The following is a 24,703-nucleotide window of genomic DNA, read 5'->3' as shown; positions in this document are numbered from 1 at the left end:
CTCCAAGCGGTCGGGTAGGCTGTTTGGAGTGTTTATCCGACTGGATAAAAAAAATGTGTATGTTTCCCCCAATTCTAAAACGAAAGTTGCGCCCCCTGGTGATAAGTATAGCTTGTGCTATTCCAATTATTTATTGAAGGTTTACCATTGTTATATGAGGTCTATGTTCTCTGCCTCTTACCTAATTTAAGGAAGACGGATTGAGCAGGAGCGAGTTTAAAGCCCCTTCCATGTTTCTTTGCATTACTCAACAATGTCCATAGGAACACTTTTAGTTATTAAAAAGGTTGTAGTGTGAGGTGTAACATAACACGTTCCTCTTGTAGGAAACATGGTTAACTATACCTTACATTGCTGTATCACATTGTAGTCATTACTGTTCAAAACATCTTCGTTTTGGTCCTCTTCTTCCCTGAGTGGGATGTGTTGTGTTGGGTGAGTTGCCCGTGTCCACTCTCTATGACAACACAGAGGACACTATTTGCTTCAAACACAACTTTATTAACATATGCTGTATAATCAAAACAGGTCCTGAACAGAGGTCATCATGGGAGTTCACAAGCCTTACACAGGGAACAGAGATAACAGGGTTTTTCTTTCTAAAGAATACTGTAAAACACTTTAATAACATTACTGGAAGTATGGCTGATGCCTTTGCTGCCTGTGTTAAGTACATTCACTTGGCTTTACATCAAAGCCTTTGTAATGTTTGAGCATAAAATAAATGGATGATTGTAGCAGTGGAAAATGGGTACAAGTTTTACAATAGGTTAGCCTAAATCATAAGGGAACCAGAAAAATCACACATTGAGGAACATGGTTATTGATAAGCAGAACAATGTGACAGAGGCGCTCATGAAAGTGATCTTGTATAAGCTGCAAGTCTGATGTCATATTGCTTTCCTTGGCAGAGTCATCTCCATCTCCCATCTACACATGTCATGTGCAGTAATAAGACAGCATAAGATATTACAATGTTTCCATTACAAAAGCAGCATTTGTTTAAAAACTTGGAGCTATAAAAGTTTTCAGTTCTCACATTAACACCACTGTCAAGCATAAAAGCCACACAAAGGAAGCAGTCACAAATGGAAATCAGCTGGATAGACAGTCAATCGAATTAGCTGTCGTTGTCCCACCCTCTACCCAGTGGGATTGGAGAAGTTTGATGTAATAAGCCCCTCCCCTTCCATGGCTCTCACTGATGTTGGTGTTGCACTGTGGACTTCTATCTCCACTTACACAGCGGTTTCTGTGATTTTTAATAAAAGAGAATGTTTGCTTGTCAGGGTTAGCTCTCCATGGTCTCGCTTGTCCATAAATATCCAAGACAGATCCAATAAGTATTGGGCAGGTTTCTTTGAGTGCAGCATCCAAGCAGAGGCTGGTGTCAGGTCAAGAGGATGTGGTTTGAGAGGCATGGGAAGGTCCTTCCATCAAATGATCAGGCACAGAGTCAGTTCTTAGCTCAGTGACAATGGAAGATAGAGAAAGCACAATAAACAGGAGACCTAGATCCCAGTTACCCTGGGCATTTAGAAAATGTCTTTCACGGTATGGGTCGGATCCAGCTGACGTGAAAGCCGTGAAACATGTACTTGTCAATGGGGGGAAACAAATGTATTTCCTCTATATGAGCAAATGGCTTCCTGGGTCAGGCTGTACAGAACATCGAGAAAAAAACAAGGATAGATGAGGAAAAAAGAAACAGGATGGGGGAAGAGGTTGTGTAGGCCTAGATGTTTGGCCTGGGTGTGCCTAGACACAAAGAGCTCTGGGGAACCTGCCGACGGGGAGAGAACAAGGAAGTGTCAATCATGGCTCTATTTAGACACGAAACCCAAATGTAACCCCCATGCACAGACAAAAGTATATATGTAAGACTGAGGCCCATTGGTGCACTAGAAGAGTATAAGCAGGTAGTAACATTACTATAGTAACCTGATCCCACCTGTCCTCAGTGAATCCATCCATCTCCTCTTCATCATCCAGCTCCATGTCCAACTCGTTGTCCAGACAACCGCAGCCATACCCACTCAACACACTACAGAAATAAAGCAGAAAAATCATGCCTCATTATTCAAACATACAGGTACATGTGGTTGCTCTGGTTGACAGATTGTTTGTGGAGGTTTTGGAGTTGACCTGGTAGTCCCCTTTCCTGGCCTTTTGTCCTCCTGGTAATGGATAACAGTGTCACACATCATGAGATCAGACAAGCTTTGGGTTGTGAACAAGCTGCCTCGGCACGTCAAGCCCAATCAACTCCTGCTGCTGTGCTGGTTTGGTGTGAGCAATTCATACCAGCAACATGAGACAGATTTTCCAATTTTAGAACATACACAGTGGACCATAGAAAGTCATCCACAGGCCAGAAACTATTTCGGACTCATATGTGTATTGTCACAGATTGCATTGATAATGGAGTCAGACTGAAGCCCGCTGTGGCTGCTCACCTGACAGAGCGACAGGTGAAGAATACAATCCTCTTCAGCTTCTTGTTGTAGAAGAAATAGTTGAAGGACCAGAGGCTGCCTTCCTCCCCAAAGGGGTCTGAGTCCAGGTCAGGGTTGTAGCTGAGGACAAATAAGGACATATATACTACATATACTGGCGACAAACAAAACTAGCAGCATATACATTTACGTTCACATTTTAGTCATTTAGCAGACGCTCTTATCCAGAACGACTTACAGTAGTGAATGCATGCATTTATTTTTTTGTACTGGTCCACCAAGATAATCGAATACACAACCCTGACGTTGCAAGCGCCATGCTCTACCAGCTGATCCACGCGGGACCACCATATCCCCAACCGACTTGCCTGTAAATGTCACATTCCTGCAGGCAAATTTCCTGGTCGATGGAGTTCCACAGCTCAGGCCCCAGAGAGTTGAACTCCATTCCAACTGATGAGTACAGGCTGCTGTTCACTGCATTCGCCACCTGGAGGAGACACGGCACACAATCATTAGGACTACTTATTCTCCGCACAGACATGTAGACCTGTCAAACTCAAATCCCGGAGGGCCGATTGTCTGTACTTGATTGATCATTTAAGGTTATTGTGATAAATCAGGTTATAATTAAGGTTATTGCTTAGTCACCTGGTGGTTTAGGTCTTAATTAGACACAAAACGAAAGGAAATAAAACAAACCAGCAGACATGGCCCTCCAGGAATTGAGTTTGACACCTCTATCTTACAGCCTGTGATATTCCATAAGCCCCTTGTAGAAAACTCACTACCCTCCCCCTTATGTGTATGGCTTTGTAACAATGTGCTTACGTGACTTGCATGGAATGATTCAAAGTATCTGTATATGAGTATCTGGGCAATTCTGAAATTAGGCATGAATTAGATTGGTTTAAAGTCATTCTAAAGTGGTGTAATCATGAGAGGGGTAGAGGCAGTGCTACTGACCCAATTGAGGCTAGGCTCCCGGCTAAACTCGTGGGCCCGGGCTGCGCTGAAGTCGTAGTCGGGCCTGAACGACTCGTTGAGCGTGGTGATGAGGTAAAACAAGGTCTTCCTGCAACACTTGTCACTCAGAGGGTTTTCAGCGTCCTCACTGCTCTTCCCCAGTCTGCACAAAACAAGTGAGATGAGTAGAGAGAGAGGGAGAGAGTTCAGTAATTTGGTTGGGAAGTTAAAATTAATTATCTAGTGCACAGACATATTTTTCACCTAGTCGGCTCAGGGATTCGAACCAGTGACCTTATGGTTACTAGACCAATGCTTATGGTTACTAGATAACTGCTAGGCTACCTGCCACCCCCTTAGTGTGCCACATAAGAGACTAATACCGTGACACAACACCAGTATCAATGCATTAGTGCACACCATAGCAAAACATTCCGCAATGAAAAACAGGCGGTCCCTCCCTGTTTGCTTCCGTTTCATTCCTAGTGTGATTTCCGTGTTATGTAAACATTGATAAGGGGTGTGGCTGTGGTACTTACTGGGGTGGGCTGGTGGCGCTGGACTGGGGGGGCGAGAGGGCCTCTAGGACATGTGGCTCCCCCTCCTGGCAAAATTGCTTAAACATGTGCTTGTCATCACCAGCCATCTTGCAGGAGTAGCTCTCGATCCTATAGAGACAGACAAAAAACCCAGAGTTAACTTTTGTCATTGTACTTTTGTCCATTTAGCTACTGACTAAGGAGAACATGGGTATTGTATCAAACTAGTCATGTCCCCAATTCAATACTCAGGGGTCGTGCTAATGCAGGATTTTGCGTTTTTCACTCACAAAATGAAGGATAAAACACAAACAATATCTTGCTGCGTTTTGAAAACGTAGATCTAAAATGGACAAATTTTGTCCTTTAGTTGCAATTCTCCAATCGGATTAAATATCTTTGCTTTCGCCACTGGATCACCAGACAGCGCTCTGACTGTTGTGAAGGCTACTTTTCTCTGGTGCTTTCCTCCAGCTGTGTAGTTCTCCAGTAGCAAGTTAAAATGCAAGACTAACATCAAGCAAAACATTAGGAAATGTAGCTAGCTACAGTGGAATTTAGAAGTTTACATACACTTAGGCTGGAGTCATTAAAACTAGTTTTTCAACCACTCCACAAATTTCTTGTTAACAAACTATAGTTTTGGCAAGTCGGTTAGGACATCTACTTTGCGCTTGACACAAGTAATTTTTCCAACAATTGTTTACAGACAGATTATTTAACTTATAATTCACTGTATCACAATTCCAGTGGGTCAGAAGTTGACTGTGCCTTTAAACAGCTTGGAAAATTCCAGAAAATGATGTCATGGCTTTAGAAGCTTCTGATGGGCAATTGGAGGTGTACCTGTGGATGTATTTCAAGACCTAAGTGATTTTCTTTGTTATGTTTGTTTTCTGTCTTAGTAAAGTTGTTTTTGCGGACTAAAACCTCCCTGTCTCTGTTTCAATCTCTGCACGCTCAACCCAACGGTGTACCATACCGTTTTAAAAATCATCAATAGCCTCATCCCTGAGCAGTTTCATTCCTGTCCTACAGCTCAGTTCAGAAGGACGACTGTATCTTTGAGGTTTCTGGGTGATTTAATACATAATGCTGGAATCGACATTAACGCTAGTCCTCCTGTCTGGGACAAGTAAACATTTTTTTCTTTTAATTCAGACAAGAAGAATATACTGTAGATTTAAGTAGTCCGAATGGAAAAGTAGAAATGTAAAACACAGAAATCACAATATCAAACAATTACTCCGATCAGAATTGAATCAGAGAGGCCAACACCGGAATAATATTAAAATCTGTTTCATGTAGCCTACATAAATAAATAAAAAACTACATGTCAAAGTGTAGGTGATATGCATATTGGCTACAGCCTCATGTCCAAACCGATGCTGACATGACAGAGGCGCCATGAAAATGTAGCCAAACTTTAATGAGAGTTTTAATGACATAAATATAGGCTAAACACCAGTCATGTTTGACTAACATAATGAAGGATAATTAACATTAACGTCTAAAGGCAGATCAAATGGTCACAAGACCAGAGAGTGAAGGACAGTGCCTGTTGTGCACCGCAACATCACCTACCTTGAATCTGAGCGGAGGAGGTCAACATTTTAAAACTATTTAACCATAAAACGTAATTGTTTAAAACCTGGACATTGTATGTCATTTTATGAAGTATGTCTTGTTTCAAAGTAGCCTAGCCAAAATACGACCACTGAAATGTTGAAGGAATTATTTTATAAACACATAATATGCCATTAAAACAAGCATTTTCCATGTTTTATTGGCTTTCAAATCAACGTTCTTTAATTGTCCTACAGCCAAACGCATAATACTAGTCATATTAGTAACCCATGCTAGTTGATGCATCTTTAGATCTCCCCTTTCTTAATTTCTAATGGATACTTTCATCTCTGTCACATGAAACCACTTGTGCATGAGGTGCGCTTTTGAGAATGGTGTTTTCCCTGCTAATTGCATTTTGGAACATTTGCATGTAGCCAACAGCCATGTGCGCATTGTTGAGCTTATAATATGAAGAAATAAAACTTCAACATTTTAAGCTAAACGGTCTGATCTGTTGCATCAACCTCATTGCTTTTTATACAAGTGACTTGTGCTATTGGACAAGTAAAAGAAAAGGACAAGTGGCAAAACAAAGTTACATGTCAAGCCATGCATAATGCACAGCATAATTAACTAGACCATGCTTAAAAATATATTAAATGTCTGATTTGTTATTGTTAACCATCTACAAATCACTGTCCTTTTTTACGAGGCTTTCGAAAAGCTCCCTGGTCTTTGTTGTTGAATCTGTGCTTGAAATGCAATACTTGGCTGAGGGGACAGAGGAAGGGTTAGTCATTAAAAATAATGTTAACCCCTATAACTTCACACAGAGTGAGTCCATGTAACTTTGTGATTTGTTAAGCAACATTTTACTCCTGCACTAATTTAGGCTTGCCTAAACAAAGGAGCTGAATATTTATGCAACGACTATATTCTAGTTATTAAATGTTTTATCAATTAAAAAAAGTTCACTTTTCCCCCCACTTTGACATAATATTTTGTGTATTGTTGACAAACAATGACAATTAAATCTATTTTAATCCCACTTTGTAACAATAAAATGTGAAGAAAATCCAAGAGGTCCAAATACTTTTGCAAGGCACAGTATGTCTCGTGTTCTGTATTTATTGCTTTGAACAAGCATCTGTGTCTCTGTTTCACTGTGTTCTATTTGAGGGGTATGGGTGGAATGCAGAGGGAGTGGAGCAGAGTCTAGTCATGTGTTTATTTTTCCCTCAGCCCCAGTTATGTAAGAGCAGAGGTTGTGCAACCCAAAATCTGGCTCAGAGACACACTGTGGCCCAGTCTTATTATAGGAAGGAGCAAAGGTTACGGGGGGTGGTGACATGACTGGCCTAGTTTCCATTAACAGACAAATAAAAAAATACTGAACAAACAGAGATGATCTGAAATCCATAGAAAAGTTGACCTAAAAAGCTGAGCTAATAACCTGTGGATAATTAGGCCTAGTTGTGAATAAATGCACAAATTAGCATATAAAGGATAGTTGTTTGTGGGTGTAGGCCTATTTGTAACAGACTTCCTGGTTCAATCAAATAAAGACATTATCCAGAAACCGACATTCTAAGGAAAACTATCACTGACAGAATTTGTGAACTTCCTCAAATTCATGTGTGAGTGTGTGCTCTGTTTATCATGAGTAATGGGTCCAGTTGAACTTTGCTGAGTATTGGCAGACTTTGGCTCTTTATTAGGGTGGAAAGAAGCAGCCTCATTGGGTCACATTGTGCCAGCACGGCTCTTGCTGCCATTGTTGCCAATTCTAATTCAGTAAGCAGCAGGCTAAACACCAGCACTCGGTAGCTGTTTCAGTGCTCAGCTGTGTGTGTATGTGTCTATATGCCAATGACTGCGTATGAATTGATAGTCATTGATCACGAGACACCATTCATTCCTATATGTAGACTCAATAGCGCATTTGAAGCCAAAAACATTTGCTAAGATGGCGTCCAACAGATACATAAAATTCGCAGTTTGAGCTACTCCAGGAAGTGACGTTGCAAGCTAGCTCAGGGCTGCCCCCTCTCATTGAGAATCTCACGTTGAAGGCCGACTGGGGCCCTGACGGCTGCCATTAGCAATTAAAATGATCCTTATAACTGCTTCTGTGTGCGATTTTTAAATAAATTGTTTCAAGAACACACATTTTGTGTAATAGAAGCAAATATTGGTACCATGATTGTCTTCCAAAAAAAGTATATATATACAGTTGAAGTCGGAAGTTTACATACACTTAGGTTGGAGTCATTAAAACTAATTTTTCAACCACTCCACAAATTTCTTGTTAACAAACTATAGTTTGGCAAGTTGGTTAGGACATCTACTTTGTGCATGACACAAGTCATTTTTCCAACAATTGTTTACAGACAGATTATTTCATTTATAATTTACTGTATCACAATTCCAGTGGGTCAGAAGTTTACATACACTAAGTTGACTGGGCCTTTAAACAGCTTGGAAAATTCCAGAAAATGATGTCACGTCTTTAGAAGCTTCTGATTGACTCAAATGATGTCAATTAGTCTATTGGAGATGTACCTGTGGATGTATTTCAAGGCCTACCTTCAAACTCAGTGCCTCTTCGCTTGACATCATGGGAAAATCAAAAGAAATCAGCCAAGACCTCAGAAAACAAAATTGTACACCTCCACAAGTCTGGTTCATCCGTGGGAGCAATTTCCAAATGCCTGACGGTACCACGTTCATCTGTACAAACAATAGTACGCAAGTATAAACACCATGGGACCACACAGCTGTCATACCGCTCAGGAAGGAGACGCGTTCTGTCTCCTAGAGATGAACGTACTTTGGTGCGAAAAGTGCAAATCAATCCTAGAACAACAGCAAAGGACCTTGTGAAGATGCTGGAGGAAACAGGTACAAAAGTATCTATATCCACAGTACACGAGTCCTATATCGACATAACCTGAAAGGCCGCTCAGCAAGGAAGAAGCCACTGCTCCAAAACCGCCATAAAAAAATCCAGAATACGGTTTGCAACTGCACATGGGGACAAAGATCATACTTTTTGGAGAAATGTCCTCTGGTCTGATGAAACAAAAATAGAACTGTTTGGCTATAATGACCATCGTTATGTTTGGAGAAAAAAGGGGGATGCTTGAGAGCCAAAGAACACCATTCCAACCGTGAAGCACTGCGGTGGCAGCATCCTGTTGTGGGGGTGTTTTGTTGCAGGAGGGACTGGTGCACGTCACAAAATAAATGGCATCATGACGAAGGAAAATTATGCGGGTATATTGAAGCAACATCTCAAGACATCAGTCAGGAAGTTAAAGCTTGGTCACAAATGGGTCTTCCAAATGGACAATGACCCCAAGCATACTTCCAAAGTTGTGGCAAAATGGCTTAAGGACAACAAAGTCAAGGTATTGGAGTGGCCATCACAAAGCCCTGACCTCAATCCTATAGAAAATGTGTGGGCAGAACTGAAAAAGCGTGTGCGAGCAAGGAGGCCTACAAACCTGACTCAGTTACACCAGCTCTGTCACCAGCTCTCCCAACTTATTGTGGGAAGCTTGTGGAAGGCTACCCGAAACATTTGACCTAAGTTAAACAATTTAAAGGCAATGCTACCAAATACTAATTGAGTGTATGTAAACTTCTGACCCACTGGGAATGTGATGAAAGAAATAAAAGCCGAAATAAATTACTATTATTATTCTGACATTTCACATTCTTAAAATAAAGTGGTGATCCTAACTGACCTAAGACAGGGCATTTTTACTAGGATTATATGTCAGGAATTGTGAAAAACTGAGTTTAAATGTACTTCAACTGCAATATATCCGACTTCAACTTGAACTGCAATATATATACACACACACACACACACACACACACACACACACACACACACACACACACACACACACACACACACACACACACACACACACACACACACACACACACACACACACACACACACACACACACACACACACACACACAAAGATTGCCATTTTCTCATACTCAATGCCCTTGACTTTTTCTATATTGTGTTATGTTACAGTCTTATTGTAAAATGTTTTATATTGTTTTCCCCTCCTCAATCTACACACAATACCCCAGAATGACAAAGGAAAAACCTTTTTTTAAGTATAATTTATAAAAAATTTAAAACTGAAATATTACATTTATATAAGTATTATGACCCTTTACTCAGTACTTTGTTGAAGCACCTTGGCAGTGATTACAGCCTCTAATCTTCTTGGGTATGACGAAACCAGCTTGGCATACCTGTATTTGGGGGGTTTCTTCCATGCTTCTCTGCAGATCCTCTCAAGTTCTGTCAGGATGGATGGGGAGCGTCGCTGCACAGCTATTTTCAGGTCTCTCCAGAGATGTTAGATCAGGTTAAAGTCCGGGCTCTGGCTGGGCCACTCAAGGACATTCATAGACTTGTCCTGAAGCCACTCCTGCGTTGTCTTGGCTGTGTGCTTAGGGTCGTTGTCCTGTTGGAAGGTGAACCTTTGCCCCAGTCTGAGTTCCTGAGCGCTCTGGAGCAGTTTTTCATCATTGATCTCTCTATACTTTGCTCTGTTCATCTTTCCTTCGATCCTGACTAGTCTCCCAGTCCCTGCCGCTGAAAAATATCCCCACAGCATGATGCTGCCACCACCATGCTTCACCGTAGGGATGGTGCCAGGTTTCCTCCAGACGTGACGCTTGGCATTCAGGCCAAATAGTTGAATCTTGGTTTCATCAGACCAGAGAATTTTGTTTCTCATGGTCTGCGTCTTTCGGTGCCTTTTGACAAACTCCAAGCGGGCTGTCATATGCCTTTTAAAGAGGAGTGGCTGCCGTCTGGCCGCCCTACCATAAAGGCCTGATTGGTGGAGTGCTGCAGAGATGGTTGTCCTTCTGGAAGGTTCTCCCATCTCCACAGAGAAACTCTTAAGTTTTGTCAGAGTGACCATCGAGTTCTTGGTCACCTCCCTGACCAAGGCCCTTTTCCCCTGATTGCCAGTTTGGCCAGAAGGCCAGCTCTAGGAAGAGTCTTGGTGGTTCTACATTTCGTCCACTTAAGAATGATGGAGGCTACTGTGTTTTTGGGGACCTTCAATGCTGCAGAAATGTTTTGGTACCCTTCTCCAGATCTGTGCCTCGGCACAATCCTGTCTCGGAGCTCTACGGACAATTCCTTCGACCTCATGGCTTGTTTTATTTAAACCATTTTAGAATAAGGCTGTAACTCAACAATGTGAAAAAAGTCAAGGGGTCTGAATACTTTCCAAATGCACTGTAGAGTATATATATATATATATATATATATATATATATATATATATATATATATATATATACAAAAATAAAATAGTAATTGCATAAGTACTCAGCTCCCTGAGTCCATGCATGTTAGAAACACCTTTGGCAGCAATTAGAGCTGTTAGTCTTCTTGGGTAAGTCTCTATGTGCTTTGCCTATTATTCTTTTAAAAACTCTTCAAGCTCTGTCAATGTTGGGGATCATGGCTAGAGATAAAGGTTCGAGTCTTGCCATAATATTTCAAGCAGATTGAAGTCAAAACTGTAACATGGCCACTTAGGAACATCCACTGTCTTCTTGGTAAGCAAAGCATTTGGAACTTATAACCTATATAGGCAGTTTCAGGGCTCAAAAGTGAGTGAGAAGAAAATGCCCGGGATAGTATATGGTCTGCCTTTTGGTGCCAATTGTATATCATATTGTGATTGTCTTGTATATATAAGACATTGATTGTTATCTATATTAGGGGTACGTGAGACAAGGGAGATGTACAGTGCATTCAAAAAGTATTCAGACCCCTTCCCTTTTTCCACATTTTGTTATGTTACAGCTAAAATGGATTAAATAGATGTTTTCATCATCAATGTACACACAATACCCAATAACGACATAGCAAAAAAAAAATTATAAATATTTGCAAAACAACAAAACCAGAAATACCTTATTTACATAAGTATTCAGATCCTTTGCTATGAGACTCGAATTTGAGCTCAGGTGCATCATGTTTCCATTGATCATCCTTGAGGTGTTTCTAAAACTTGATTGGAGCCCACCTGTGGTATTCTATGCTGTAGCTTAGACCCTATTTTACATTTGAGGTTTTTTGTTGTGCCTGCCATCGGTTGAGAAACAACATGCTCTTGAATACAGGGTGGGTGTCATGTTTGGCTGATAAATGTACGAAAATGTGATTAACATTTACATTTTGACTTTCAAATGGTACCACAATATGGTTTGAGGTCCACACAGAGAATGGTGACTTGAATGGGAATATCTGTTTGTTTAAAATTATACTGTAAATCCTCCATAGGAAACCTATTGAAAATCATAGAAATATAGATTATAGAATAGACATGACCACTTAAGTTGACATTCGACGGTGGGAGGACCTGAAGCCTTTTTTGTGGTTGTAATTAGACGTACACATTTTTATTCAATTTCAATGGTGTACCAGCTAAATTGCAGTGGTGTGAAGGGATAGGTCCACTTTGTTAATTATATTTCTATAATTATATTTCTATGATTGAAATGACACCCACCCTGTACTCAAGAGCATGCTGTGTCTCAACTGATGGCGGGCACAACACAAAAACCACTGATGATGTAAAGTAGAGTCTAAGCTATATGCTAATATGAAGAAGAAAAAAATTGTAGGCTACGCATTTTTAGATAATTGAAGTAAAAAAACATTTGAAATAAAATAGTTTACAACCCTGTTTAAGCTTTTAAATGATATCCAACTCAACCGTTTATATTTTCCAGTGATGAAGACATAGATTTCTCATGGTACGTTGGAGTACGCAAAATGTATCAACTTTGAGTACCTCTATCCCCTGAATGTTTTTGCATTCAGGTCCAAAAAGTCACTTTCTGACTACTTCTTCCATTGGCAAACATGCATTGAACGTTTTGTTTAAATCAAAAGTGATGCTGTCAAAAAGTTATGAATTCAATACAGATTTACCCTATAATGGGGCATCCTGTTTTTTCTGAAAACAATGCCTGCAGTTCAGCATTCGGCCTTGAACTTTGTGGCTTCAATGAGAGGGGTCAGTCGTTCCTCCTGGTTTATACTCCATACCACTCTCCATTACACAGTCTACAAATAGCCACAAAGCCCTGTAAGAGTACACTCTGTCCTGCATCAGACTGCCCCTATTGATCACAGCCAGAACAGGGGTCATCACCACCATATCCACTGGTTTCATAACCTAGAGTCCTTTATGCAACATCCCTGTTCCTACTGTTACCTCAACGCCTGAAGGGTATACTACTAAGGATCAATGAGTTAGCCTGCTAACTTGCCTGAATATTCTAGAAATAACTACTTTTTTTTAAAGATAAGTTTTCAGGCTTAACTCAACAATCAAAAACCCAAAGAAGTTTAGCTTTCTTTATGAAAGTAAATAGTTATAGAAAGTAAATAGTTATTTCTGGTTGTTTATCAAAGTTAGTGGGCTAACTCATTGAGTTCCTAGTATACCCCTCTGCTGCAGTACAGTTAATCTAACCCCCTGTCGCATAACACAAAACACTCATTCATTACCCTATTTGCGGGATCAAGACTTTTTGCGAGAGAGATTCCGCCTATTTAGCTAAATGTTCCACATTACCAGTAATCGCTACAGGGATTGAATAGGGCTACATTTCTATGGCAATTCTACTGCATAACACACGATATTGACTCATCTGGTCCTGCTCAGGTACTTAAATCAGGTAGCCTACACCACTTATCTTTAGCACAGACACGTCATGAGGCGACACACCCCTTTCAGGTTTTATGACATCAATCTCTGAGAGAGGTGTCTATCATTGTGGTTTTGGTTTGTGTGTGTTTGGTAGAAAAACGGATTGGTAGGTTGTGTGTGCCTTCAAAAAGTATTCAGACCCCTTGACTTCAACCACATTTTGTTACGTTACAGCCTTCATCTAAAATAGATGTTTCCTCATCAATCTACACACAATACCCCATAATGACAAAGTGAAAGCAGGTTTTTAAAAATAAATCAACAGAAATACTGAAAGATTAGTGGAATCTGTGTGGGTAGCTGGACAGGTAGGATGACTGACAGTGAGGGTGAACAGGTGGTCACGGGTCAGGTGACAGAGAAATGGATGAGACTGAGGCAGGAATTCCTTTAACCATAAAGTGGTATATTTACTGAGTAGTCTGTGGATTCATGGACGCACAGAACTTCTGGATTTGACAGAGTGAAGGAAGAGAAAGCAGCGCGATCAGGCGATAGAGATTTCCTCATTTTATGGAGTGGAGATCTGTCGGACATTTCCACCTGACCTAATTAAAGCGCCCCTGGCCCAGCTGAGTAAGTGGCAATGAATTAAAGGATTATTCCACCAACTCCATGGGCTTTTTCTACAGCCACCCCAGAAATTGGTTAATTTCCACACTCCTCAAAAAAGGCTCATTGCTCCCCGTCCTCTGTCATCTCAGGGAGAGGAATTAGTCTGGCAACGGGCCTGATATATGTCCGGTTCTTTACCTGGATCTCCACCGATCTAACACGACCATCGGTCCCAGGCATGATCTTAGTGATACGGCCCACAGGCCAGGAGGCTCGAGGCAGCTGAGGGTCCACCATCATTACAACTTGGCCAGTTTCCAGGCTGGCCATTTCTCTCCGCCATTTCCCTCTGTGCTGTAGACTTGGTAGGTAATCCCGAATGAATCGGGCCCAGAAATGGTCAGCCAAGATCTGGCTGTATCGCCACCGGCGCCTGCCAACGAGGTTGGTATCAGCGTACATGGCTTGAGGAAGTGATGCATCTCGGCGTCCCATCAAGAGCATATTCGGTGTAACCGGATCGGGGTCAGCGACGTCTGCAGAGAGATATCCCAAGGGTTTGGAGTTCAGTATCCCTTCCACCTCTATCAGGACAGTCCGCAAGACAGTTTCCGTGACAGTTTGGTACCCCAGTACGACTCGTAAGGCCGTCTTTACAGATTTGATCTCTTGCTCCCATGTTCCTCCAAAATGAGGAGCTCCTGGAGGGTTAAATTTGAATGAGATTTGTTGCTCCATCAGCTGATCCTGGAGGCTGGGTTCCATGGCTTGGAAGGCTTCCTCCAACCTGGCTTCTCCTGCCTTGAAGTTTGTACCACTGTCAGCCAGGATCTCGTAGGGTTTCCCCCATCGGGAGATAAACCGCCGTAGGGCCATGAGGAACGCTTCAGTATCCAAACTCTCCAGTAGGTCCAGGTGGACACATCTAGTGGTCAAACACTTGAATACAATGCCCCAGCGCTTTTCCACTCGACGACCTAACTTGATCGTCAAGGGGCCAAAGCAATCCACTCCTGTTGACCAGAAGGGTGGTTTGAGGAGGCGCAAGCGAGCAGGGGGTAAATCTGCCATTTTGGGCACCGTGGCTATGGCCCGCCATCTCTGACATTCCACACAGGCGTATTGGTGCTTACGAATGGCTCCTCGTCCTCCAAGTATCCAGTACTTCCGCCTCATCTCCCCATAGACTCTCTCTGGCCCTGGGTGGAGAAGCCTCTCATCATAACTCTTGATGAGGAGCCTGGTACTAGGGTGTCTGGAGTCAAGGATAATTGGGTGGATAGCGTCGGGATCCAAAACTTCTGCTTGGCGCAGCCTCCCTCCGACTCTGATCACTCCAAGGATTTGATCATATTCTGGGGCCAGAGAGAGAAGACGGCTGTCCTTAGCCACCTCCCTACCGGCTTTCAGAGCTTTTAGCTCCTCAGGGAAGCTAACTGCTTGTGCATGCTGGAGGAGTAGTGTCTCTGCCGCGAGGGAGGTGGGTATGGAAGCCACCCCATCTGAGGTCTGGTTTGTGGCGGTGATCAGATCCGGCAGGGTTTGGGATTGTGTCATGTCATGGAGAACTGTTGTTGGTTCCATAGAGATGCTGTAGCATTGGGTGGACTTCCTTAACTCATGAGCTTCAGTTGGTTGCGGAGGGGCTGCACGCCTGGGGGCTGTCGGCCACTCGTTCTCTGGTTGGGACAAGAATGGTGGCCCCAAACTCCAGCGATGGGGTTGAGCCAGTTCCTTAAGTGTTTTACCACGAGTAACGTCATCAGCAGGATTGTTTACGCTGTCAACATACCTCCAGTCTTGGACTTCTGTTAGGTCTTGGATTTCCGCAATGCGAGTTCCGACGAACACCTTATACCTGCAAGACTCCGACTTGAGCCAGGTCAATACAGTAGTTGAATCACTCCAGTAGATGACCCTTTGGATTGGCAAGGTGAGCTCGGCTCGCAAGGTTGATGCCAACTGGGCTCCGGAAAGGGCAGCACTGAGTTCCAGCCTAGGCATTGACAACTGCTTCTTGGGTGCAACCCTGGACCTGGCCATGACGAAGGATACATGGATGTGGCCTGCCTTATCCTCCACTCTTAGATAGGAAACCGCCACATAAGCTCGCTCTGAAGCGTCACAGAACACATGCAGTTCCAGGCATGATCCCAGTTGGTCAGCACAGGGTGGTACATAACATCTTGGCATTTGGACTTCAGAGAGCTCCGATAACTCTGTTTCCCAACAGATCCATCGTTCCACTAGGTCAGCCAGGTGGATTGGTTCATCCCAGTCCCTCTTGGTCTGCCACAGGTCCTGGACTAAGACTTTGGCCCGGGTTGTGTATGGCAGAATATACCCAAGGGGATCGTATTGACTGGCCAGGGTCCGATAGATGGTGCGCAGAGTGGGGGTTTCGGTACTCAGGGCGGAGCGGTGCTTGTACCCCAGGGTATCCGGTATGCAGCTCCATCTCAATCCTAGAGTGGGCTCTTGTGGGTGAGCGCCAGACTGCGATAGCCATAGTTCACTGCTACTAGACTTGGCTTGTGACGGGAGGTGCTGGATAACCTCCGCTCTGTTACTCGCCCACTGTCGGACCTCAAATCCCCCTTTGGACAGGAGATTCCGTACTTTGTCAAGGAGTGCTTTCGCTTCAGCCGTGGATGGGACGCTCTGTAAGCAGTTATCCACATAGAAGGCCTTTTCCACTGAATCCCATACTTCTGGGTCACTGTCTGGGTGCTCCCGTGCGTGTCTCTGCAGAGCGTATATGGCACAGCAAGGACTGCAGGTGGTGCCAAATGGGAGTACTTGCCATTCATAGATTGTGGGCTCTGCGTCTCGTTCCATATCTCGCCATATGAACCGGAGCAGTGTAGTGTCGGAAGGCAGCAGACGAATCTGATGAAACATGGCTTTGATGTCTCCACTGATGGCTGTAGAGTGCTGCCGGAACCGGAGAAGGACACCGAGCAAGGAAGGACCTAAAATTGGTCCGGGGAGTAGACAGTCATTCAGGCTTTGACCAGCAGCTTGGAATGAACAGTTGAAGACAAGTCTGTACTTCCCACCGTGTTGCTGGATAACATGATGAGGGAGATACCAGGATTCGCCGAGTGCGTTTCCCTCTTCTTGAGTTGTCACTTTGGTGACATAGCCTGCCTTTACAAGGTTATGAATCTCTCGGTTATGAACTTCAGCAAGCTCAGGATTCTTCACCAGGCGTCGCTCCGTTCCACGCAATAGTGGGAGTACAGCCCGCGTCGTGGTTGCCAGAGGAGGATGGTTGGGCATCCGTAGCAGTGGGGTTGCGTACCTCCGAACGCCATCCATTTCAGTGGTGGTGGTGCGCTTCTCCAGGAGGTCTAATGCATAGGAGTCTTGTTTAGAGCGAGTGACCTCCTGTAGCTTCCGGTTGGAGAAGGTGTCCATCTTGCATAGCATCTCAACATTCCGAAGGAGGTCAGTAGCTGGACAGGGGGATGGAGCTGGATTGCTTCTGGTGAAGAGGAGTTGCTGTGACTGTACAGCTTGGGTGGAGAGAAGTAAAGGGGCTGGACCTTGCACAGCCCAACCCAAGGATGTATGGACAGCAACAGGCCCGCCTTCTGGTCCAGCTCGTATAGGCTCAGTCGGGGTGACGAGATGTGGGTGGTCTGACCCAATGAGGATAAGTGGAGCTACTCTGGCCAGGCTAGGAAGAGGCAATCCTCGGAGATGAGGATATTGTTTCTGTAGAACACTTACCGGGCAGGAGTGCTCTGCAAGATTCAGGCCATCCGCCGTGAAGGCATTGGTGATAGTATAGGTCACGTCCCTGTTTCCTGAAGGGGAAATGCTGAAGGTCACAGCAGAGCCTTTCATTTGGATAACATCATGTCGCACCGTTCTGAGATTAAGGGTCTCGGGGATCCCCTCCAGGTTAAGCTGTCGGGTGGCCGCCGGGAGAATGATTGTTCGTTCAGACCCATCATCTAGAACGGCGAATGTATCAATGCTTCTCCCTCCACTCCACAGAGTGACCTTGACCACCTTCAACATGACCCTTGGAGACCGGTTCTGCTGTTCGAGGTAGAGCTCCTTTACAGCTCCTACCATGAGCATACTCTGCTCTTTCTGTGCTTGGGGAATTACATCATGCAACACTGTGAGATGGATTTCCGTACAGCGATTGCAGGGTTTCCTCAATGTGCAGGTCTCCGCCTTATGGCTACGGGCACACTTGTAGCATCGCTCGCCTGAAGTGATCCAAGCCTTCAATTGAGGTTGAGTGAGCTTTTTTACCTTGGAGCATGAGCCAAGGAAGTGCCCCTTACTATTGCAATATGGACAGTAAGGCTGAAATGTGATGTTCTTGCTCTTGAGAGGGGTCTTCTTCCCGGGTTCCTCCCCAGCTTCACTATTTAAGTACATAGTAGTGGGAGTTGGCCTTTTCTGTCCCTCCTGGCGTTCAAACTCCTTCCTTCCCCCGTAGACTATGGCTGAGATTGTGGCCTGGTGAGCGATGCTCTTCGCCCTCGCTTTCACCTGCAACCATGTGGCCAGGTCTCTAAGAGCATAGGTGCTTCTCAAGCCCTCTTTCAGGATGCCTTTGTTCAAACAATGTTCAACGAAACTGTCTCTGAGGGACACTGGAAGCTTGCTAAGAAGCCTGTCCACGTGGGAGCCACATTTCAGCCTGTTCCCGTCTTCTCCTTCAACGGATTGGAGCATCGAGGTCAGGGATTGGACAGCCAGGGAGAACTCTTGGAAGGCAGCATGGTCTCCCATTTTAATTGGAGACATGTTCAGGATGGTGTTTAGTTCATTCTGGACTAGCTGGCGTGGCTCACCATATCTCGCTTTCAGGGCCTGGAGAGAGGCAGTGTATGGTATTGCGGAGTGCATAAAGGATTGGGCCAGCTTATATGCACTGGGAAACCGCAAGTGATCCATTAGTACTTGGTACTTGTAGCGTTCTGACAGATGACTGTGAATACCCAGTAGGCTCTCCAATGCCATTTCCAAAAGGACAAATTCACTCTCCTTTCCGCTCTCAAAGTATGGCAGTTTGGGTCTGGGAATTCCGTAGGCTGAGGCTACTAGCAGTTTCATAATGTTGGCTCCATCTTCTGGTTGCGTGAAGGATAAACCCGGGACTTCTGATGAGCCCACTGTGGCCTCATTGGGCCTGTCCCCTACTGTCCCAGACCCTCCATGGGTGGCAGCCGGAATTCGGTGAGAGCCCTCCCACCTGCCGTCTGAGGACTGGCCTGGTCCAGGCCCTGGACGAGAGGAATGATTTGCCGTGGTTGGTAATTGGCGGAAAGGCGAAGGAGTGATGCTTTGTCCAGATGGAGGAAAGCTAACTTCTGTCACTGGCCTAGAGGGCGTTTGGGAAGTGGTCTGTCCCCCTTGCTCCGTGTTGGCTGTTGACCTTGGAGCCTCCGGGGACTGTGTGCCATGCTGTACCAGAGGGGCAGATTGGGAAAGAAAGGCAGACAGGTCAGGTCCATCTGGAATGGTGGTCAGGTCAGCTCCCTGTTCGTTCCTCACCAAGAAGGATGAGACCATCCGTGCCTCCTCCAATTCCCTTCTTGCTTGACGGTGCCGTCGCTGCTGTGCCAGGTCCTTGGCAATGAATTCCCTTTCCTGTAGAGCTCTACGGGCTTGCACATCCAATAGGTGACATCGTTCGTCAGCCTGTCGTTCCTCCTCAATCTGACGCTCAATTTCCTCCAACGCTAATAGTTTCATCCTCTCTTGTAGGACAGCGGTCTGTGATTCACTGAGGGCTAGTGAATGGCGGCTGCCATGGCCACATCCAAAGGGGTATCCACTGGTCGAACTCTCACTCCATCTAGAGTGCCTCGACGATTTCCCTTCAGTTAAGGGGAGAGCGGAGCCTGCCTCAGGAAGCTGGTCGACCTGTGCGGTGAGAGTTACCTCCATAGGTTCTTCCTGTAGAACACTTTCCCATCCCAAAGCAGTTTCTGGTCCTTGGCACAGAGGGGATGGTTCATGGCTGAAACGTACAGCTGATCCATCACCACTTTGAGCTCTGGTGGGCTTGCCCTTGGATGTGGGAAACTCGACCACATAATCCTTAAGATAACCAGGTGCTTGCCTGGTTCTCCTGGTGCTACTGGTGGTTGAGGATGAAGCCTTTGTTACTTTAGGCTTAGCTCCTGGATCTTTTCTTTGTTCCAGGACCTTTCCCTCCGCTGCTCTCTCTTCCTTTCTCCCTCCTTCCAGTGGAGACAATTCCTCCTTCTTCCCCTTCATTTCCTTTCCACCTGTCTTTGGTTCCGTCATCATCTGGCTCGAAGGACCATTGAAAGATTAGTCGAATCTGTGTGGGTAGCTGGACAGGTAGGATGACTGACAGTGAGGGTGAACAGGTGGTCACGGGTCAGGTGACAGAGAAATGGATGAGACTGAGGCAGGAATTCCTTTAACCATAAAGTGGTATATTTACTGAGTAGTCTGTGGATTCATGGACGCACAGAACTTCTGGATTTGACAGAGTGAAGGAAGAGAAAGCAGCGCGATCAGGCGATAGTGATTTCCTCCTTTTATGGAGTGGAGATCTGTCGGACATTTCCACCTGACCTAATTAAAGCGCCCCTGGCCCAGCTGAGTAAGTGGCAATGAATTAAAGGATTATTCCACCAACTCCATGGGCTTTTTCTACAAATACCTTATTTATATAAGTATTCAGACCCTTTTCTATGAGACTCAAAATTGAGCTCAGATGCATCCTGTTTCCATTGATCATCCTTGAGATGTTTCTACAGCTCTGTCAGAATAACCATCAGGTTCTTGGTCACCTCCCTGACCAAGGCCATTCTCCACCGATTGCTCAGTTTGGTCAGGCGGTCAGCTCTAGGAATAGTCTTGGTGGTTCCAAACTTCTTCCATTTAAGAAATGTTTTGGTACCCTTCCTCAGATCTTTGCCCTCAACATAATCCTGTCTCTGAGCTCTGTTGACAATTCCTTCAACCTCATGGCTTGGTTTTTTGCTCTGACATACACTGTCAACTGTGGGACCTTATATAGACAGGTGTGTGCCTTTGCAAATCATGTCCAATAAATTGAATTTAACACAGGTGGACTCCAATCAAGTTGTAGAACCATCTTAAGGATGGTAAATGGAAACAGGATGCACCTGAGCTCAATTTTGAGTCTCATATTAAAGGGTCTGAATACTTATGTAAATAAGGTATTTCTGATTTTAATATATATGCAAAAATTTCTAAAAACCTGTTTTCACTTTGTCATTATGGGGTATTGTGTGTAGATTGCTGAGGATAAAAAATATGTTTTTATCAATTTTTGAATAAGGCTGTAACGTAACAAAATGTGGAAAAAGTCAAGGGGTCTGAACACTTTCCTGAAGGCACTGTATAATACAAATATATATATATTAGTACCAGTAAAAAGTTTGGACACCTACCCATTCAAGGGTTTTTATTTGTATTATTTTGTACATTATGGAATAATAGTGAAGACATCAAAACTATGAAATAACACACCTGGAATCATGTAGTAACCAAAAAACGTGTTAAGCAAATCAAAATATATTTTATATTTAAGATTGTTCAATGTAGCTATCCTTTGCCTTGATGACATCTTTGCACACTCTTGGCATTCTCTCAACCAGCTTCATGAGGTAGTCACCTGGAATGCATTTCAATTAACAGGTGTGCCTTGTTAAAAGTTAATTTGCAGAATTTATTTTCTTCTTAATGAGTTTGAGCCAATCAGTTGTGTTGTGACAAGGTAAGGGTGGTATACAGAAGATAACCTTATACAAATACATATTATGGCATGAACTGCTCAAATAAGCAAAGAGAAATGATAGTCTATCATTACTTTAAGACATGAAGGTCAGTCAATACGGAACATTTGAAGAACTTTGAAAGTTTCTTCAAGTGCAAACGCAAAAACCATCAAGCGCTATGATGAAACTGGCTCTCATGAGGACCGCCACAGGAAAAGAAGACCCAGAGTTACCTCTGCTGCAGAGGATAAGTTCATTAATTACCAGCCTCAGAAATTGCAGCCCAAATAAATGCTTCACATAGTTCAAGTAACAGACACATCTCAACATCAACTGTTCAGAAGAGAATGCGTGAATCAGGCCTTCATGGTTGAATTGCTGTAAAGAAACCACTACTAAAGGAGACCAATAATAAGAAGAGATTTGCTTGGGCCAAGACACACGAGCAATGGACATTAGACCGAAGGAAAAGCAGCCAACGAGTACTCATATGTGGGAACTCATTCAAGACTGTTGGAAAAGCATACCAGGTGAAACTGGTTGAGAGATTGCCAAGAGTGTGCAAAGCTGTCATCAAGGCAAAGGGTGGCTACTTTGAAGAATCTAAAATATATTTTGATTTGTTTAACACTTTTTGGTTACTACATGATTCCAAGTGTTGTTTTGATGTCTTCACTATTATTCTACAATGTAGAACATAGTAAAAATAAAGAAAAACTCTTGAATGAGTAGGTGTCCAAACTCTTGACTGGTACTGTATATTTTGTTTAAGTTCAGTTGACCATCTTATTCTGACAGTTTGTTGTTTATCTCTGTGTTTACATATCAGTGCCAGTGTCCTCAGCCTTGACATATGTTGTTATTGAAGCTTCCACAGAGCCCCAAAGTGTTAATCTTGCCTTTTAAAATAGAGCCTCTTAACCCAATCAGAAATACACCCGAGTAAGAGGGGGGGGGTGCTATGTACTTGCAGTTCACACACAAGCCTCCTAATGGCCGGTACACCCTGTTAAATGTTGAACCTGTGTTAGTCATGGAACAGTATGGCAGGCTTTACAGAACACTTTGTCCCATGTGATTAGATATGAGGTCAATTGATCTACCGATGCTGCTGGTCCAGTGCTGTAATTGTAAATACCTGCCCAGGATGTGAGACTCTCCCGTTTCAACACAGAGTTGAGAGCCCAGAGCTTCAAAACTGCTGTTCTCTAACAGTTTCATTGCTGCCTGTGAGAAGAAAGGGAAATGTTAAAATAGACAGTCCATCAGACATTCAATAATACTTTTTCACTGCTTCCTAAGGGATGTATCAAATATATTTTATCCCCATGGTGTAGTTATTGATCTACTTGGTTGGCTCAGACCAGGCTGATCAAATTTTGCCCAGAAAAGTAGGTTAGCAGAAAATGATCTGAATTCCACTAGTGCTGAGCGATTAACCAAAATGGTGGTTATTATTATTTTTTTAAACAACTAATTGACTGACTTTGGATCAATTATTGGAATTCCATTTCATTTGTTTTTTTTCTGTTAACTCAACTCGCACATCACAAAATGTTGCATTTAAAAACTACAAATATTATATTGCTTTGTCATTATGAGTTACATTTTACACTTTAGTCATTTCGCAGACGCTCTTATCCAGAGCGACTTACAGTAGTGAATGCATACATTTCATACATTTTTTTTCTCCGTACTGGTCCCCCGTGGGAATCGAACCCACAACCCTGGCGTTGCAAACACCATGCTCTACCAACTGAGCCACACGGGTATATTGATGAGGAACATTTTATAATAAGGCTGTAACGTAACAAAATGTGGAAAAAGGGAAGGGGTCTGAATACTTTCCGAATGCATATTTATTTTATTTAAATAGGCAAGTCAGTTAAGAACAAATTCTTATTTACAATGTCGGCCTACCCCGGACGAAGCTGGGCCAATTGTGCAGCTGCCCAATGAGACTCCCAATCACAGCTGGATGTATGCAGCCTGGATTCAAACCAGGGACTGCAATGAAGCCTCTTACACTGAGATGCAGTGCCTTAGACCACTTCACCATTGGGGAGTATGCATATACAGTGCATTCGAAAAGTATTCAGACCCCTTGAACTACAAAATAGTGATTTTGTCAGACAGCAGCTCTACAGAGATGACATGATAACTTGGAATGAAATAATAGTAATCAAATAAAACAAATGTAATATACACAACAACTGAAATATGTAATACTTTAAAAAAAAGAATCGAAACCGAAATCGTGATTATTTTTTTACAATCGAACCGACCTCAAAAAGCATTAATCGCTCAGCACTAGATTCCACAGACCCATTAATCAGCATACACATCATTGGAAACATATAGAAGGTAAACAAAAAGTAAAGTCCCAAAACGACCAACCCCTTTCTTTCTTACTTACTAGATAACGTTAATCCCCTCCCCCACTAAAGAAAACCTCTGCTACTATCTAGGTAGCTAATGTACACAATCCTTCTTCTTACCAAAGTCAAAGATAATGTCAGCACTCTTTGCGGAACTGAAATGTCTTCACCAATTTCACTCGCAATGTTTCTTATTTGGCAATGATGCAAAACAGATCTGTTGTTGTCTGCCCAGCCAAATGAGCTAGTATGTTAGCGTAGCACTTTCGGTCCGTGATTTCAATTCGTCAGACTAAGGTTACCTACTAACGTTAGTTCCTCAAATTCAGCAATTTAAAAATACGCTCGTTCGAAATTGATTTATCGTACAACCTTTTATCGAAAAACTGCTTCTGCCGATTAAATGAGGCGACATTAAATCCAAATATCCGTTTGATTTGGATTTCAGCGGCATCCCTTTTGACCAATATAATTTGACAGAGATTAGCTAGCTAACGTTAGTAACGTTACGGTTTCTGTCCGATCAAGTCGCCTTTTCTAACCGATTTTGCACTTCTGTCTATTTCGAATTGTCCCTGTGCTATTTGTCGTTAGCCAGACCGATTACTTGAAAGTAAAACACAACAGTAACGATGAAAACCGAATAAATCCACTGTACTCGACCCGGTCTGTCTATCGTCCGTTCATTAGTTATTTGATTCAAAAGAC

General features: G+C 43.4%; 1 protein-coding gene across 2 annotated transcripts; it reads right to left on the bottom strand.

Annotated features, from left to right (window-relative positions):
- Positions 1–480: 480 nt before the first annotated feature.
- LOC115154150 (repressor of RNA polymerase III transcription MAF1 homolog) lies at positions 481–24,637 on the bottom strand. 2 transcript variants are annotated; one of them, XM_029700107.1, is made up of 8 exons: positions 24,116–24,637; positions 22,756–22,844; positions 3,962–4,090; positions 3,423–3,585; positions 2,825–2,946; positions 2,457–2,576; positions 1,952–2,044; positions 481–1,783 (listed from the first exon to the last, which is right to left on the bottom strand). In XM_029700107.1, the coding sequence occupies exons 2-8, from the start codon at positions 22,836–22,838 to the stop codon at positions 1,759–1,761; spliced, it is 735 nt and encodes a 244-aa protein (XP_029555967.1). In that variant the 5' UTR covers positions 22,839–22,844; positions 24,116–24,637; the 3' UTR covers positions 481–1,758. The 2 variants fall into 2 exon arrangements, with proteins under 2 accessions (XP_029555967.1, XP_029555957.1); XM_029700097.1 differs by lacking the exon at positions 24,116–24,637 and adding an exon at positions 23,903–23,989.
- Between the last annotated feature and the right edge of the window lie 66 nt (positions 24,638–24,703).

The sequence above is a fragment of the Salmo trutta genome, chromosome 2 (genome assembly GCF_901001165.1).
Source record: "Salmo trutta chromosome 2, fSalTru1.1, whole genome shotgun sequence".
NCBI lineage: Eukaryota > Metazoa > Chordata > Actinopteri > Salmoniformes > Salmonidae > Salmo > Salmo trutta.
This window is presented reverse-complemented; position numbering and strand designations above follow the sequence as displayed.